This window comes from Monodelphis domestica, chromosome 1 (assembly GCF_027887165.1).
Source record: "Monodelphis domestica isolate mMonDom1 chromosome 1, mMonDom1.pri, whole genome shotgun sequence".
Lineage (NCBI taxonomy): Eukaryota > Metazoa > Chordata > Mammalia > Didelphimorphia > Didelphidae > Monodelphis > Monodelphis domestica.
Window position 1 is genome coordinate 671,434,100 of NC_077227.1, and position 15,022 is coordinate 671,449,121.

The 15,022-nt window shown below is 39.2% G+C and overlaps 1 protein-coding gene across 8 annotated transcripts in view; it reads left to right on the plus strand.

Annotated features, from left to right (window-relative positions):
• The window catches only part of CDKL4 (cyclin dependent kinase like 4), a 73,821-nt gene that overhangs the window by 18,709 nt on the left and 40,090 nt on the right, over nt 1-15,022 (plus strand). For all 8 annotated transcript variants that reach the window (XM_007477001.3, XM_056826163.1, XM_056826199.1 and 5 more), the window contains 6 exons: nt 936-1,154; nt 2,056-2,177; nt 5,214-5,286; nt 10,276-10,366; nt 10,978-11,175; nt 14,904-14,986. In XM_007477001.3, the coding sequence (XP_007477063.1) occupies nt 936-1,154; nt 2,056-2,177; nt 5,214-5,286; nt 10,276-10,366; nt 10,978-11,175; nt 14,904-14,986 (786 nt within the window). The remainder of the gene's footprint in view (nt 1-935; nt 1,155-2,055; nt 2,178-5,213; nt 5,287-10,275; nt 10,367-10,977; nt 11,176-14,903; nt 14,987-15,022) is intronic.

The window sequence follows — 15,022 nt, forward strand, 5'->3', positions numbered from 1 at the left end:
CTGCGTTGTTTGGCTGTATGTAGTCTCTTGAGAGCTCCAGCTTCTGGCTCAGCTTACAACTTTACCTGGGATATGACCAGGCTCACTTAAAAAAAAGAGCAGCTACCTTTACCCTAAGACCAGCAAAGAACTCTCTAGTTCAGCTTCTTCAGATCCTTGAGCAAGGTTTTCTCTCTACCAGAGCAGAAGATTCATTAGCTCCAGTTGCCAAATTTTCTAGAATGAACAGCAAGGTCGCAGCAAGTTTTTTTTCCTCTGGACTCAGCTTTTTCTTTTGACTAGAGATAAAAATTGACCCCCTTCAATTGGAAACTTTGCCCAGATTCATGGTGACTGTAGACAGTTTTCAAATCTGCATCTTGGCAGGAGAGGCCACAAAGCTTGTAAGTGTTTGAGACAGTATTGAAAAAACTCAGGTCTTCCTCACTCTATCCACTTCATTACCTGGTATATTAGATGAAGAGTGTGTGTGTGTGTGTGCGTGTGTGTGTGTGTGTGTGTATGTGTGTCCTTGAATGCAAATTTCCCCCAAATATTTAGGTTAGCATTTCTCCATTCACACTGATTTTGGAGATTTGCAAATTATTTAAATTATCCAGATGGAAGCTAGCATAAATGGGAAGTGCAAGAGGTGTCCAGTTTTTAGGTTAAGAGATTTTAAGAGGTAAGGACCTTTTTGTGAGGACTGGTTCAATTGGGCAACACTGGTTCAAATGGCAAAAGTAAAAATAGCTACATACTATCAATTAAAAACAAATATGCAATTTGAGTGCAAGTCTACTGGGCTAAACTCAACTTCAAAATAAAGTTGTAAATGTTTCCAAATGAATAGATTAGGATTTTTGGCAACACAGGTCTTCAATTTCTGTAAAAATTGTATCTATATTGTCATATAAGACTAAATTTTAAAGAAAACACTTTGATTAATTTTTTAGGTGCAACAAAATCCATCAACACATAGTACTTTAATTCATAATTCAAATATAATGGAAAAGTATGAAAAACTTGGTAAAATTGGAGAAGGATCTTATGGTGTCGTGTTCAAGTGCAGAAATAAAAACTCTGGACAAGTCGTGGCCATTAAAAAATTTGTGGAATCTGAGGATGATCCCATTGTTAAGAAGATAGCATTAAGAGAAATACGCTTATTGAAGGTAGGTAACTTTGATTAAGTATTCTGGAATGCCATAACATTTCTATGAAATTTACAAGCACGGTGTAGTATTGAGAATTTGTTGAGCCTTGGAAATACTTACATTAAACATATATTTTCATTGTAACAATAGTTTTCATTCATAGATTAAGAGAAGCATCATGACTTAGTGGATATAGGGATACTTTAGGGTCAAGAAGACCTAGGTTCAAATCCTGACTCTGATACTAACAGGGCTCTGTGATCATGGGTAAGTCACTTAATTTCTTTTTGGCAGTTCTCTAAGACTAGAAGTTATAGATGAGATGTTACTTTGCATGGCAAAGGGAGTTTTCAGAAAAACAATGAAATCACAGGACTGGGCAAAATATATAGGCATATCTGCATATGGATACCCACAATAGGCACATATATACAGACAGACAGACAAACACACACACACACACACACACACACACACATGCCAACGGTGGCCCAGTGGGGATACAGTGTTGGGCCTGAAGTCAGGAAGACTCATCTTCCTAAATTCAAATCTAGCCTCACACGCTTATCAGCTGTGTGACCTTAACCCCGTTTCCTTCAGCTTCTCATCTGTAAAAGGAGCTGGAAAAGGAAATGGCAAATCAGTCCAGAAACCCCCAAATGTGGTGACAAAGAGTCAGACATGACTGAACAACAAGGAGAAATTAGGTGGCAAATTAACCCAGATGACTTCTCAGATTCTTTCCAACTCCAAGAGTCTCTGAATCTTATTTAGAGAAGGATGTGTGTGTGTATGTGTGTGTGTGCAGTTGTATCTCAAGGGTTCGGTGAGACAAGGAATGTTTAGCAGATTAGGGACCAGGAAGGGATAATGCTGCTCAGAAGAAATTGCTCGATACTGTATTTTGATTCTTTTTTAGCAACTAAAGCATGCAAATCTTGTGAACCTCATTGAAGTGTTCCGAAGGAAGCGGAAAATGCACTTGGTTTTTGAATACTGTGATCATACGCTTTTGAACGAGCTGGAGAGAAATCCAAATGGGTGAGTTCCCTGGAAGCTTCAAGCCTTTAGGGCCTTGGCGGTATCTCTTTGGGTATGGATTGTAGATGGCTTCCCTCTTCCCATCCTGTGTCACCTCCCCCAAGTACAATAAAGAGCCCTTGGAGAAACCAGCCCTAGAAAACTGGTGGACAAGAGAACTGACCTTAGAGCCAGGAAAATTTGGAGGGAAGCCCCATATTGGGTGACCCTATGCATAAGCTCTTGGCAACTCTCTGAGAGTTGAAGTTGCAGAGATGATACCCAACTCTCACAAAGGAGAACATTCCTTCTCAGGAACTCTCTACCCCAGGGAAGTTCCAGTTCTATCCGCTGTCTCTATCCCTAACACATAGGAAGGTCAATCTGCTTGTGAGAAAAAAAAAATCATTTTATGAATGTTTGGGGATTGTCCTTGCCTCCCCAACTTATTGCTGACAATGATGAAGATAATAATTATTATAATCCTTAAACCAACATTTATATTGTGCTTACTATGTGCCAGGCACTTTGCAAATTTTATCATCGCAATAATCCTAGGAGGGAGGTGCTATTATTATCCCCAATTTACAGATGAGGAAACTGAGACAGAGATTAAGTGACTTACCCAGCATTGCATAGCTAGTAAGTGTCTTAGGCAGGATTTGAACTGTTCTTCCTGACTCCAGATTCAGTGCTCTATCCACTGTACACTGAGCTGCCTCTAAAAAAAAAAAATTCAAGTGTATTTTTTTTAACCCTTAACCTCCATCTTAGATTGGTTCTAAGGCAGAAGAATGGTAAGGGCTAGGCAATGGGGTTAAGTGATTTGCCCAGGGTCATACTGCTAGGAAGTGTCTGAGGCCAGATTTGAACCCAGGATCTCCCATCTCTGAGCCTGTCTCTCAATCCGCTGAACCACATAGCTTCCCCCTTCATATCTAATTTTTAATAGTTGAAAATTATGGGCTTGTATATTCACTGAAAAAAAAATGCTTCATGAGCCCCTATCAAGGTATTTATCTTTTCTAGTGAGCCAGAAAGCACAATTAATTCAAAGCAAAGCATAGTAAGAAAAAATCGTAATAAAAGATCCCAACTCCTCCCCCAAGTCCAGAGCTCTTTTTCTCCCGGGAACAAACCATCGTTAGGAAGAGGGGGGGACCTCGTGGCAAATGTATGGAAAGGCACATATATAGTATGAACATTTGTGACCTAGGAACATGCATGAAGGGGGAAGTCACACCTCCAACATTATTGGGCTATACCTCAGGACCTGATGTCTAATTAGCATCCTGCCCCTAATATGCCTGCCTCCTGACACAGTTGCACCATCTCATCTTGCTTGCAATCTCTGCCAAATGTGGAGAGTCTGCCGGATGGACGGGCAGTTTCTTCTGGGCATTCTTCACTGGTCTGCAATCACTGCCAGTCTCCACTAGGCATGGTGGCAGAATTATTCTCTACCTCCATCCTCTGCCTTCAGCTGGAATCCTCAAATGAGGTGCTATCTCACAGGAAGAGTGGCTTCTGCCATGGTGCTTTGAAAGTCCAGAGATTTTCCTGCTGATGTTCCTTAGGGGAGGAAAAAAAGCAGAAGGTCGAACACTCAGTCATCTCACAAGAGAGCAAAAGCCTTCCTTGGCGATTAGGGAAGGGGAAAACTTCCCATTTATTTGTTTTGTTTTGTTTTGTTTTTTCCACCTCTGAGCTTTGTCTGGAATGGACATTTCTGTTCCAAAAAGGGAAAAAAAAAACCCAAGCTCTTGGGGACAAAAATTAATGGCAGGTAAGTTAAACCCTTGGGTTTAAGACTATTTTTGGAATAAAAACTTTATTTCCTAGTCAAAATAGGAAGAAAACTGGCCTCTAAGCAAGGAAGGCTCGAGCTCAAGTTCTGCCTTTTACAAATAAGCACTGTGTGACCCTGGACAAGTCATTTTAGAGATGGCTCTTACTGAAAATTTAACAGTTGACTCTCAAGAGCTGGTACCAACTGTCCCCAGCATACTCCTGCCCCTTTGGCAATAATTAGTGTCTCACAAAAGACCTTCCCATAAGAATCATAATGAAGGAGAGAGTATGATATAATGGTAGGAACGTTCACTTAGGAGATTTAGATCCTACACTTGGCTTAACTGTGACTTTGGACATGCCACTGTGAACTTCCTCATCAGAGAAGGAAAAATGAGGAAGGTGAATTTAATGACTATTTTTGTGGTCTTTCAGTTGTTTTTCATTCATGTCCGGCTCTTTGTAACTCCATTTGGGATTTTCTTGGTGAAGATATTGGAATGATTTGCCATTCCCTTCTCCAATTCATTTGGCAGATAAGGAAACTGAGGCAAATCGGACCAAGTGACTTGTCCAGGGTTGCAGAGCTAGTAAGTGTTGGAGGCTGGATTTGAATTCGGGAAGATGAGTCTTCCTGACTTCAGGCCCAGGGGCATTCTACCCACTGTGCCACCTAGCTGCCTGAAAAACAAATTATTATTATTTTCTGATTCTATTAATTTGTTGGAGACATCCTCCATTCCTACTAAAAGCTGCTCCAAAGACAAAAGACAGGTCCAAAGAGCTTTTCCATAACAAGACAATCTAAATTCTCTTTCTGTTGTTTCCTGAGTGCCTTCCCCCTGCCCTAATAGATTTTTATAGATTTATCTTCACAAAAGTCTATTTACTTTGAATCCAAGCACTATATTTTAATAAATTGGTCCATATACTCAATCTGTCTGAATTAATTTCAAGTTGAAGAACTTAAAATGTGTTAAATAAGTAGGAGCTAACCTCTCACATGGGAAAAAAGTGTTAAGGGAAAACCATGTTCACGAATGAAGTGTGATTAATTAAATAAAATTTTTTAATTCAAAACAAGGAAAAAAAAACAAATGAAATGCGGATGGAATTATATGTGGGTTATCTTTTGCCTTTTGAATTTTCATACTGACTTAGGGACAGCATTGAGAAAATGGACATTTACATAGATGGTTAAAATTAATAGTAAACAACATTTCCCTTCGTTAATTTTGTTTCTTGTTTTCCTTTTATCTTTAAAAGAGTTGCTGACCGTATGCTCAAGAGTGTTTTGTGGCAAACACTTCAGGCTCTCAGTTTCTGCCACAAACATAACGTAAGTTATTTATGAATTTCTTTTCCTCTTACCAGTTACAGACATATTTCATATAGTCAATGGATTGTTGTTAATGGTTGCCGAGATGATTTTCAAATTAGGTCAGCAAATCTGTTTAGGAGATTCTTCCTGCAGCTGAACATTGCTTTCCTTTAAACCTTTCTAGACGCTGTAGTTGATGCTAAGACAGGAATAGAACATCAATGTAGTCATTTGGGGGCCTGATGCAAAGTGGCACCATAGTATGCTGAATCATAGTCTAGAATCTCTGAAGGTTCTGGAAGGAAATTGAGTGAATCTAGCACCAAATGTCAGTGTCATGAAATAAGCTTTTCTTAAAAATCAATGATATTTTTTGGCCATTCAAACCTGCAGCCTTTCTTTCATATTGCAAAGATATATGGGAAATTTTGTTCACAAAATCCATATTCTGCTCTTACTTGATGCCTAAATGGGCACCCTCAGACACTGCCCTACAAAAGATGGCACTGATTTGAATCAACACCTCTTTTACTTCTGCTAAACTGCTTCAAACGGCTATTCTGATGTAGAGTACGTATGCAGTTGGTGTTTCAAGGACAATTTATTCCTTTAACATTGTGATTCTCATAGTTATGCATGTTTTCTCATTAAACATTAAAACACTTTCCTGCTGCCTCACCTGACATATGACCCTGTTGGGATAGACTATTTGGACCTAGAAAGCGTTTCCAGCAAAACTGCCTTCCTTTCTTTGCTCTAAGTAACTTCCCTTTGTTCCGATTTGGTTTTATTTTTTTAATCTTGGGCCTGAAAACATCTAATTTTGTGCCTCCTTCTAAAAGTGGATAATTTTCCAGACCTGCCTCCTTCCTTCAAGACGAAAATCACTGCTGAACTCTGGTTAACTCACACTTCAATGCTAAGGTAAGATTTTGTACATTTTAATAAACTGTTTCATAGTTATTTTATTAGTTATTCAAAACATATCTACTAGATCAAAATAGTGTATAAACCACTATAATATGGCTGGGAGCTGTTGCCCTTGGAACAGGAGTTCTGAAATCTCTTTGTTTTTATCGTTTCCCAGTGAGCCATCCTGCTGTTCTCAGAGCATAGAACTGCTGCTGATTCAACCCAGTAGCCCTGATGAAGATTTCAGCAGCAGCCAGAGGACACCATAGCAACCCTCACGTCTCCAGTGTCTTCATCCTACCTAAAGTCATGAGGGTCATTACATGATCACGTAAATCCATATTGACTTGAATAGCATAAGAAGAAAGGAAATGTCCTGCTAATGCTATTTTCTCTAAAATACTCTGAGATTTTTGCATCTCTGGGGAACAAAGTGGTTTATTTGAGATGTGAACAAAAAAGATTCTTCCCCCTGCTGTAAGAAGTATACTATTTTCTGTTTGACTTGGAAGTTTCTGGAGCTAATCCTTGATAATGAGAATTGGGTTAAAGATGACCCAAATGCCTCCTGCGATATTGTAAAAAAAAAAAAAAAGCAATTTTACAACAGCCCCAATAACTTGACTTAATGGTTTTAAAAGCTTTTGTATCAAATCAAAGTTTATTAAAATGCTTTTGCTACATTTATCCCAGCGTTTTTTATTCTCTGGTGGAAAATTAAGTCGAAGAGTGAGAACCACTGCATAAAGAGAGTTTGTATTGTTTGTGTAATGGCATATATGCCTACATATTATAATATTGGTCCAACTGCTCCTGTTTTCTGCTTTCTCTAGCCCTCTCACACTATCTTAGTCCCACTCCATCTCACCTTTTTCTGTTTTCCTCATATTATGCCTTATATTATATTTATGCCAACTAGCATATCTTTTTATTTATATCAATAATAATATATTTATAATGGCACTTCAAGGTTGCAAAGCTCTTTTACCTAAATTTGATTCTCCCAACAACCTCATGAGATAGTTAATGCAAGTATTATTACTTTCATTATCTCATTTTACAGCTTTGGAAATGAAACCTCTAAGACAGTGATAGCAAACCTTTTAGAGAGTGAGTGCCCAAACTGCAACCCTCATGTTGCATGTGCGTCCCCCATTTTACCTCAGACAGGGGAAGGAAGAAGTGCTCCCGTTGGGCTGCTAGGCATAGGGGCAGGTCATGTGAAAAATGTCCTCAGGTGCATGTGAAAAGGGGGAATGGAGCAGCCCCCTCTGGCACACATGCCATAGGTTTGTCAACATGGCTCTAAGGGTTAAAAATGACTTATCCAAGGTCATTCAACTAGGATCTAGTGAAGATAGTTCTCCCCACCCCTGATCACTTAATACCAATCCACTGGTTTCCCCGCTTTACTTTGATGACTATTAATGTGAAAAGGATGGAAATTTAAGAATTTAACTTAAGGGTAGCTAGGTAACTCAGAGGATAGAATACCATGACTAGAGTTAGGAACATGTGTTCAAATTTGGTCTCAGACACTTCTTAGATGTGTAACCCAGAGCAAATCACTTAATCCTGTTTGCCTAGCCCTTGCCCTTTTGCCTTAGAGTCTTTACTAAGACAGAAAATAAGAATTTATAAAAAGACCTTGAAAAATATCATTTGATACTATGAATTAATTTTATCCACAAGGCAAAAAAAAATAGCAACAGGATGAAAATGTTTATTTCAAACAAAATTATAATAAAATTCTTGTGTTAATTGGCACTCCTTATAAGCACATCACTATTTTGCTTATATGTACATATTGTAGCTTAAATAGGTTTTAAATTTTTTCCTAATGGATTAGATTAGGGAAGATGAGATGGAAATCTTTTTGAGCAAATGAATGTCAAGTATATTCATTTAACCTGCTGATGCTGCAAATGAGGGCATACAACTTTTCAGATTTCATTTCAGACTTGTCACAAAGCATAACATTGTTCTAATTTGGACACTGCCATGAAATCAGCAGCTAGGTGATGCAGGGGACAGAGCACTGGGCCTAGAAGCAAGAAGACCTGAATTCAAATCTAATCTCAGCACTTTCTAGTTGTATGACCTTAGGCAAGTCACTTAGCCTCTATCTGCCTCAGTTTCCTCATCTGTCAAATGGAGATAATAATAGCACCTACCTACCAGGGTTGATATGAGGATCAGATAAGATTATAAAGTTCTTTGCAAATCTTGAAGTGCTAAATAAATGCTGGCAAACATTATTATTATTGTTGTTATCATCATCATTATTATTATAGTAATAATTGCTATTGAGCAGGTTCTGGTTCTTTACTTATCCATCTGAAAATTTCATGAATAAAAAGGAATTTCTGCACATAAAAGAATAATGATCTCTATTCCTTCATAAACTAATAACACAATTTTACAACTATTTCTATATGAGGCTTTCTTCCTTCCTTCCCCCATGGGTCTTCAAGTCAGAAAGAGGTTGGCAGTGTTTACTATCTAGTTGAAACAAGGGTGTCTATTATTGGTACAAGATTCTTATGATCAAAAATGAATGACAAGATTTGAGAGATGGGTGTTTTTTTGTTTTTCACTCTAGGATAACTATTAGGGGAAAAAAAAGCAGAACACTTCCTGGGAGAAAAATGTCCCCCTTAGAAGTTAAAAGAGATCAGTAGAATTATATGATTATAAGAAGATGACTAATTTCTGTTAAATTGAATAATTTGTACCCTAAACTTTTCTCAGGGGCCACAACTATAGCATATGCCTCTAAGGGCTGTTATGAAACTCAAATAAGATAATGTATGTGATAGTGCTTTGAAAATTAGATATACCAATGCAAGAGTTTTTGTTATACTTGTATATGTGGCTCTTATTTTCCATACTTAGCATGGGGCCTTATAGATGCTTAATGTTTTTTGAATGATGAAGGAATCAATGGATAAATGGATAGATGAATAAAATAGAAAAGTAATCTAAAGTCAAAACTTGGACTGGTTTCTTTCATATCCTTTTGCATGTAGTGATTATTCACTAAATACTGATTAACTTTTAAAAAATCCTTACCTTATGTCTTATTTCAAGGCAGAAGAGCAGTAAGGGCTAGGCAATTGGAATTAAATGACTTACCTAGGGTCACGCAACTGGGAAGTATCTGAGAGCAAATTTGAACCCCAAACCTCCTGTCTCTAGGCTTGGCTCTCTATCCACTGAGCCCACCTACTGATTGATTCTTGCTCATCCAGTAAAAGATGAGGGCAATTATTACAAAGCAAGTAGCTGCTCTTCAGAAGATGGACCCTATAATAGGATAAGGAAATGGGGCCCATTTTCCAGGGTAAATTCCTAGTTGCTATAGGAGACTCCTCCTTTCACTCTCCTGGGTATTTTATCCACTAGATTATAAGCTCCTCAAGAGCAAAGAGTCTTTTGGCTTTTTTGGTGTGTGTCTCCAGCTCTTAGCACATTGCCTGGCACAAAACAGATGCTTGATAAATTGTGATTGATTGATTAATTGATAGATTGGCATACGGGCTGGTAAGGAAGCAGGAGAAGGCCAAATGGCTACTGAGTTTGGTGACATCAGTACATTTTTTCAGTTGTGATACAGATCTTTTCCCAAATCACTTTGCCCAAATCAGAAACATGTACTGTGTTCACTCGCTGGCCTCAGTGCTGAAGAAGTTCCCTTTTACTGTACAAGGACTCATCCAGGTAGGTAAGCATTTGCTTATTAGCAAATCACATTGTATCATACACTTCAGTAAACTTGTTAAGAATAGAAACAAATAGTTCAATGATCATTTCTTAATAGCAAAGCTCTGGGCTCACTCTGTACAACTGCCTCTTCCAAAGATTACTGTTGGCTCCAACAACCCAAAGGGTTTTGGGGGTTTTCTTCTTCTTGTTAGCAAGGATGGACTCACCAGGGTTATATTTCTTTACTACAAAGGATGAAACCCTTCTTTATTGCAGTTGGGGGGTTTTCTCCATTGGGATTGGCTCATCCGTTATTAGAAATTCTCAGCTGATAATTACCAAGTCTTCCTTTTACTGGAATTCACGGGATAATGAGATCTCCTCTTACAGTGTATTCACAGGGATGTTAAACCTGAAAACATTCTGATAACAAAGCAAGGAATGATCAAGATCTGCGATTTTGGATTCGCTCGGCTTCTGAGTAAGTAGTGACATCTTTACGTCAAATTTCCTTATTCAGTCAGTTGCCAGGTGAGATAATAGAGATACAGATAGAAATATAAATACACCCACACATAGGGATAGATAGGATGCTCTGTATGTATTCTGTTCTGATTAAAATGAATTTGAGAAGACTGATCCTTGGGTAAGAATTTCAGTTTATTAATTATATCAGTTTATTGGTAAGGTCATCCTCATAATGGATAAATTGACACATAGGTCAATGGCAGAGACATCAATGAAATGTGGTCCAGCAGATCAATAAATAGGATTTTAGGGGGCAGCGAGGTGGCCCAGTGGATTGAGAACCAGGCCCAGAGATGGGAGGTCATTGGTTCAAATCTGATCTCAGACACTTCCTAGCTGTGTGACCGTGGGCAAGTCACTTAACCTCCATTGCTTAGCCCTTACTGCTCTTTTGCCTTAGAACCAAGATTCAATATTGACTCTAAGACAGAAGGCAAGGGTTTAAAAGAAAACCATTATGATAGCATGGTTAACAAAGCTGTTTGCTTCAGATTTCCTTATGAATTTTCATATTCTTTATTCAATTCAATATGAATATCAAATTTGCATTTGATACCTTTACAGGTCCAGGAGATGCCTATACTGATTATGTTGCTACAAGATGGTACCGAGCACCTGAGCTTCTGGTAGGAGATACTAAGTATGGCCCTACAGTAGATGTGTGGGCAGTTGGATGTGTTTTTGCTGAATTGCTGACTGGACAACCCCTTTGGCCTGGAAAATCAGATGTGGATCAACTCTATCTGATCATAAGAACTCTAGGTATGAATGGTTTTCTGGGACTTACAGAGAATCTAAAATGCTATTAAAAAAAATAACAAGAGCAACAGTTAGGTGGTTCAATGGATAGAGGTCCAGGTCTGGAGATGGGAGGTCCTGGGTTAAAATATAGCCTCAAACACTTCCTAGTGAGTTATATGACCCTGGGCAAGTCCCTTAACCTCCACTGCCTAGTCCTTACCACTCTTCTGCCTCGGAACCAATGCATAGTATTGATTTTAAGATGGAAGGGGGAAAGGGTTTAAAAAAAATGAAGGGAATAAAAAAAGCTTGTTTTGCTTCCAAGTGTACAGCTATTGAGCACAACTGTTCTGGGTTATAGCCAGAACCTAAGCTCACCCTTCTCAGATGTAAAGTCATAATTCCTCTCTCAGTGGAATTTCCAGATCACGTTTCAGGTAAAAATTAGTCACAGACCTTACTATGCAGATACTTCCCGTATCTTTTAAGAAAGGAGCATGGATACAAATCAGCTGGCTAGAACACGATCTAAGCAAGAAACATCTGACTGGTCAGCAGACTCTGGCCTCTAAATTAAAAAGCTTCCCTGTGCCCCATTGTCCTAGAGGTAACATCTCTGTATTCCTAGCTCCAAAAGGCATTCCTGATTTCCAAAACAATAACTATGATTCAGACTATAGCTCAATTGAGATTTGCATCATATATAGAAAGTACAGGGTTTTAAGTATCCTGCGTACCCCGCTGGTGAATCCCATCTTGCTAATTTGGGGGCTTGAGGGCCCTTTCAAGTGGATTTCAGCACACTCTTGGCAATACCTTTCAATTAAGACCCTGCTGCAACAGAAGAAACTAAGTGGTTTTCAGGCATAATAACATCAAACATAATTGTGAAATTTTTAGCCTGAGCATTTACATCCCAGAAATGAGCAAATGCTACAAGTCTGAGCTTGATTTATTGTTTGTTGGTTGTCTAAACTTGAGTGATGGAGAAAATGTTAATAATGCAAATGAAACAAAAGTGTGTCCTGTATACATTTTTTGGTGAGCTGGTTTTTACAACTCACTTGTGGGTATTTTCTACATGAGAAACAGTATGGCACAGTGGGAGTGAATGCTACTAGATGCCCAGGCATTCTGCTAAGTACTTTTAATCCCTTTTATGCTCACAATTAGCCTGTAAGGTGGGCACCATCATTGTCTCCATTTTACAGTTGAGCAGTTTACAGTTTAGTTTTGCTGTTTACATTGTTGAAGAGACAGAATGACTTGCCCAAGATCACACAGCTGGTGAGTATCTGAAGTATTTGAACTTGGGTCTTTCTACCTCCAAGCCCAGTAGTTTACTCAGTGCACCATCTTTTGTGGCCAGAAGACTGGTCTTGCACCCATATCTTGCCTCTCTGTCATTTTAATGTCTCACAGGTATATCTCTGAGACTTTAAATTGCACAGTAAAGAAAATAATACATACAGTGATTATAGTAGTGTAAATGGGAAGAATAAATAACTAAAATTGAATTCTATATATTTATAAAAATTGATCCTGACACCCCCCAGTTGAGAAAACATCTTTCTCTCTCTTTTTTTAAACCCTTATTTTCTGTCTTAGTAACAACTCTGAGACAGAAGGGCAAGGGCTGAACAAAGGGGATTAAGTGACTCATCCAGGGTCACATAGCTAAGAAGCATCTGAGGCCAGATTTGAACCCAGGCCCCTCTGATTCCAGGTCTGATATTCTATCCACTGTGCCACCTAACTGCCTTGTCTCCTTCCCTTTGATGTGGGGGACTGTGGATAAAGAACATAATATATACTGTCAGAGATGCCTAATGTATTGGTTAGTGTTGCTGAATTGGTTTTCCCCTTCCCTTTTTTGTTCTTTGTTATGAGGGATGGCTGGCTGGCTAGTAGAGAGAGGATTGATCTATTCAGATATGAAGGTGAAGGAAAATGTTTTAAATCATCAGTAAGAATTTTTTAAAATAACAAACTGGGAATTCCATGTAACCATGTAATCACTGCTTGAATATGCCATCTCCTGAATGTTTACATTGCACATTTTACTCCTTAGCTTATGGTTAATTTTTTTTAAACTTTTACCTTCCATCTTAGAATCAATAATGTGTACTAGTTCCAAGGCAGAAGAGTGGTAAGAGCTAGGCAATGAGGATTAAGTGACTTGCCCAGGGTCACCCAGCTGGGGAGTGTCTGAGGCCACATTTGAACCCAGGACCTCCAGTCTTCATGGTTATTTTAGATATAATTTCTTTCCACTTTATCCATATCATAAATGTGGGAGAGAACAGACTTCAGTGGAGGAATTAGAGAAATGCTGATGTTTCTTAAGAGCCCAGTTCTAACCCCACAGAGGGTTTTAGGTGCAGAAGTTCCACTAGACTCCTCTCCTGGAGAGAGAAAATTTCCCCAGAGTCCCCCGCAGTTGCAGCCAAATCACATGACTAGGGGGGTTAACTTGAACTTTAGGTTCCTGATGTAGTAAAAGCACAAAGAGCACCATGGGGCTCAGGAAGAAAAATTGCTCCATCCTGTTCTAGTCTTCCCAGTCTGGCCTGTAGGCTTCTGAAGTCCTGAAGGCCACCATGGTGGGGGTCCCTGCAGCATGGGAAACGTGAGGTGCCCAAGTCATCCAAGCCATGACACGTGCTTTGGATTCTGTCCCTCAAAGAGCAACACAGAGACACAGAGTGACAGAGACAGACAAAGAGAGAGACAGAGTGAAGACAGAGATACAGAGTGACAGAGATAGAGAGATACAGTGACAGAGACAGACAGAGAGACAGAGATAGACACAGAGAGACAAAGATAGACCTAGAGAGACAGAGATAGAGATACAAAGTGACAGACAGAGACACAGAGTGACAGACAGACATAGAGACAGAGATAGACACAGACAGAGATAGAGACACAGAGTCAGAGACACAGTGACAGAAATAGACACAGAGAGACAGAGATGGAGACAGAGAGAGACAGATGGAGGCACAGAGACACAGAGATAGAGATATAGAGAGACAGCGTGACAGAGACCAAGATAGAGATGCAGAGTGACAGAGATAGAGACAGAGAGTGACAGAGAGATAGAGATAGACACGGAGAGACAGAGATAGAGACACAGAGTCAGAGACACAGTGACAAAAATAGACACAGAGAGACAGAGATGGAGGCATAGAGAGACAGAGATAGACAGACAGAGAGACAGTGACAGAGATCAAGATAGAGACACAGAGTGACAGAGATAGACAGAGACAGAGAGTGACAGAGACAGAGACAGATACAGAGACACACACACAGACAAAGACAGAGGCACAGAGACACAGAGTGACAAAGAGTAGTAGAAACAGAGAGACAGAGATAGAGACTTAGAGAGATAGAGAGGCACAGAGTGATAGAGATAGAGACATGGAGGCAGAGACAGACACAGTGACAGAAATTGACTCAGAGAGACAGAGATGGAGACAGAGAGACAGAGACAGAGACACAGAGAGACAGAGATAGAGACCCAGAAAGACAGAGATAGAGACAGAGAGACAGATACAGAGACACAGAGAAACAGATATAAAGACAGAGAGGCAGAGATAAAAACAGGACTTTGTACTTGCTATTCCATTCACACTTGGGGGGAAAACCAGTCCACCCATTCCTTTAAATCTGGGCCCTAAAAGGAAAACTTTCAAAAAATACTATGACTTCATTACTAAATTTTTGTTTATTCTATTATTGATGTTTTGCAGGAAAACTAATTCCGAGGCATCAGTCCATCTTTAAAAGTAACCAGTTTTTCCGTGGCATAAATATTCCTGAACCAAAAGACATGGTATTGTGTGCCCTTTGGGGGGTTCATTCTTCATGG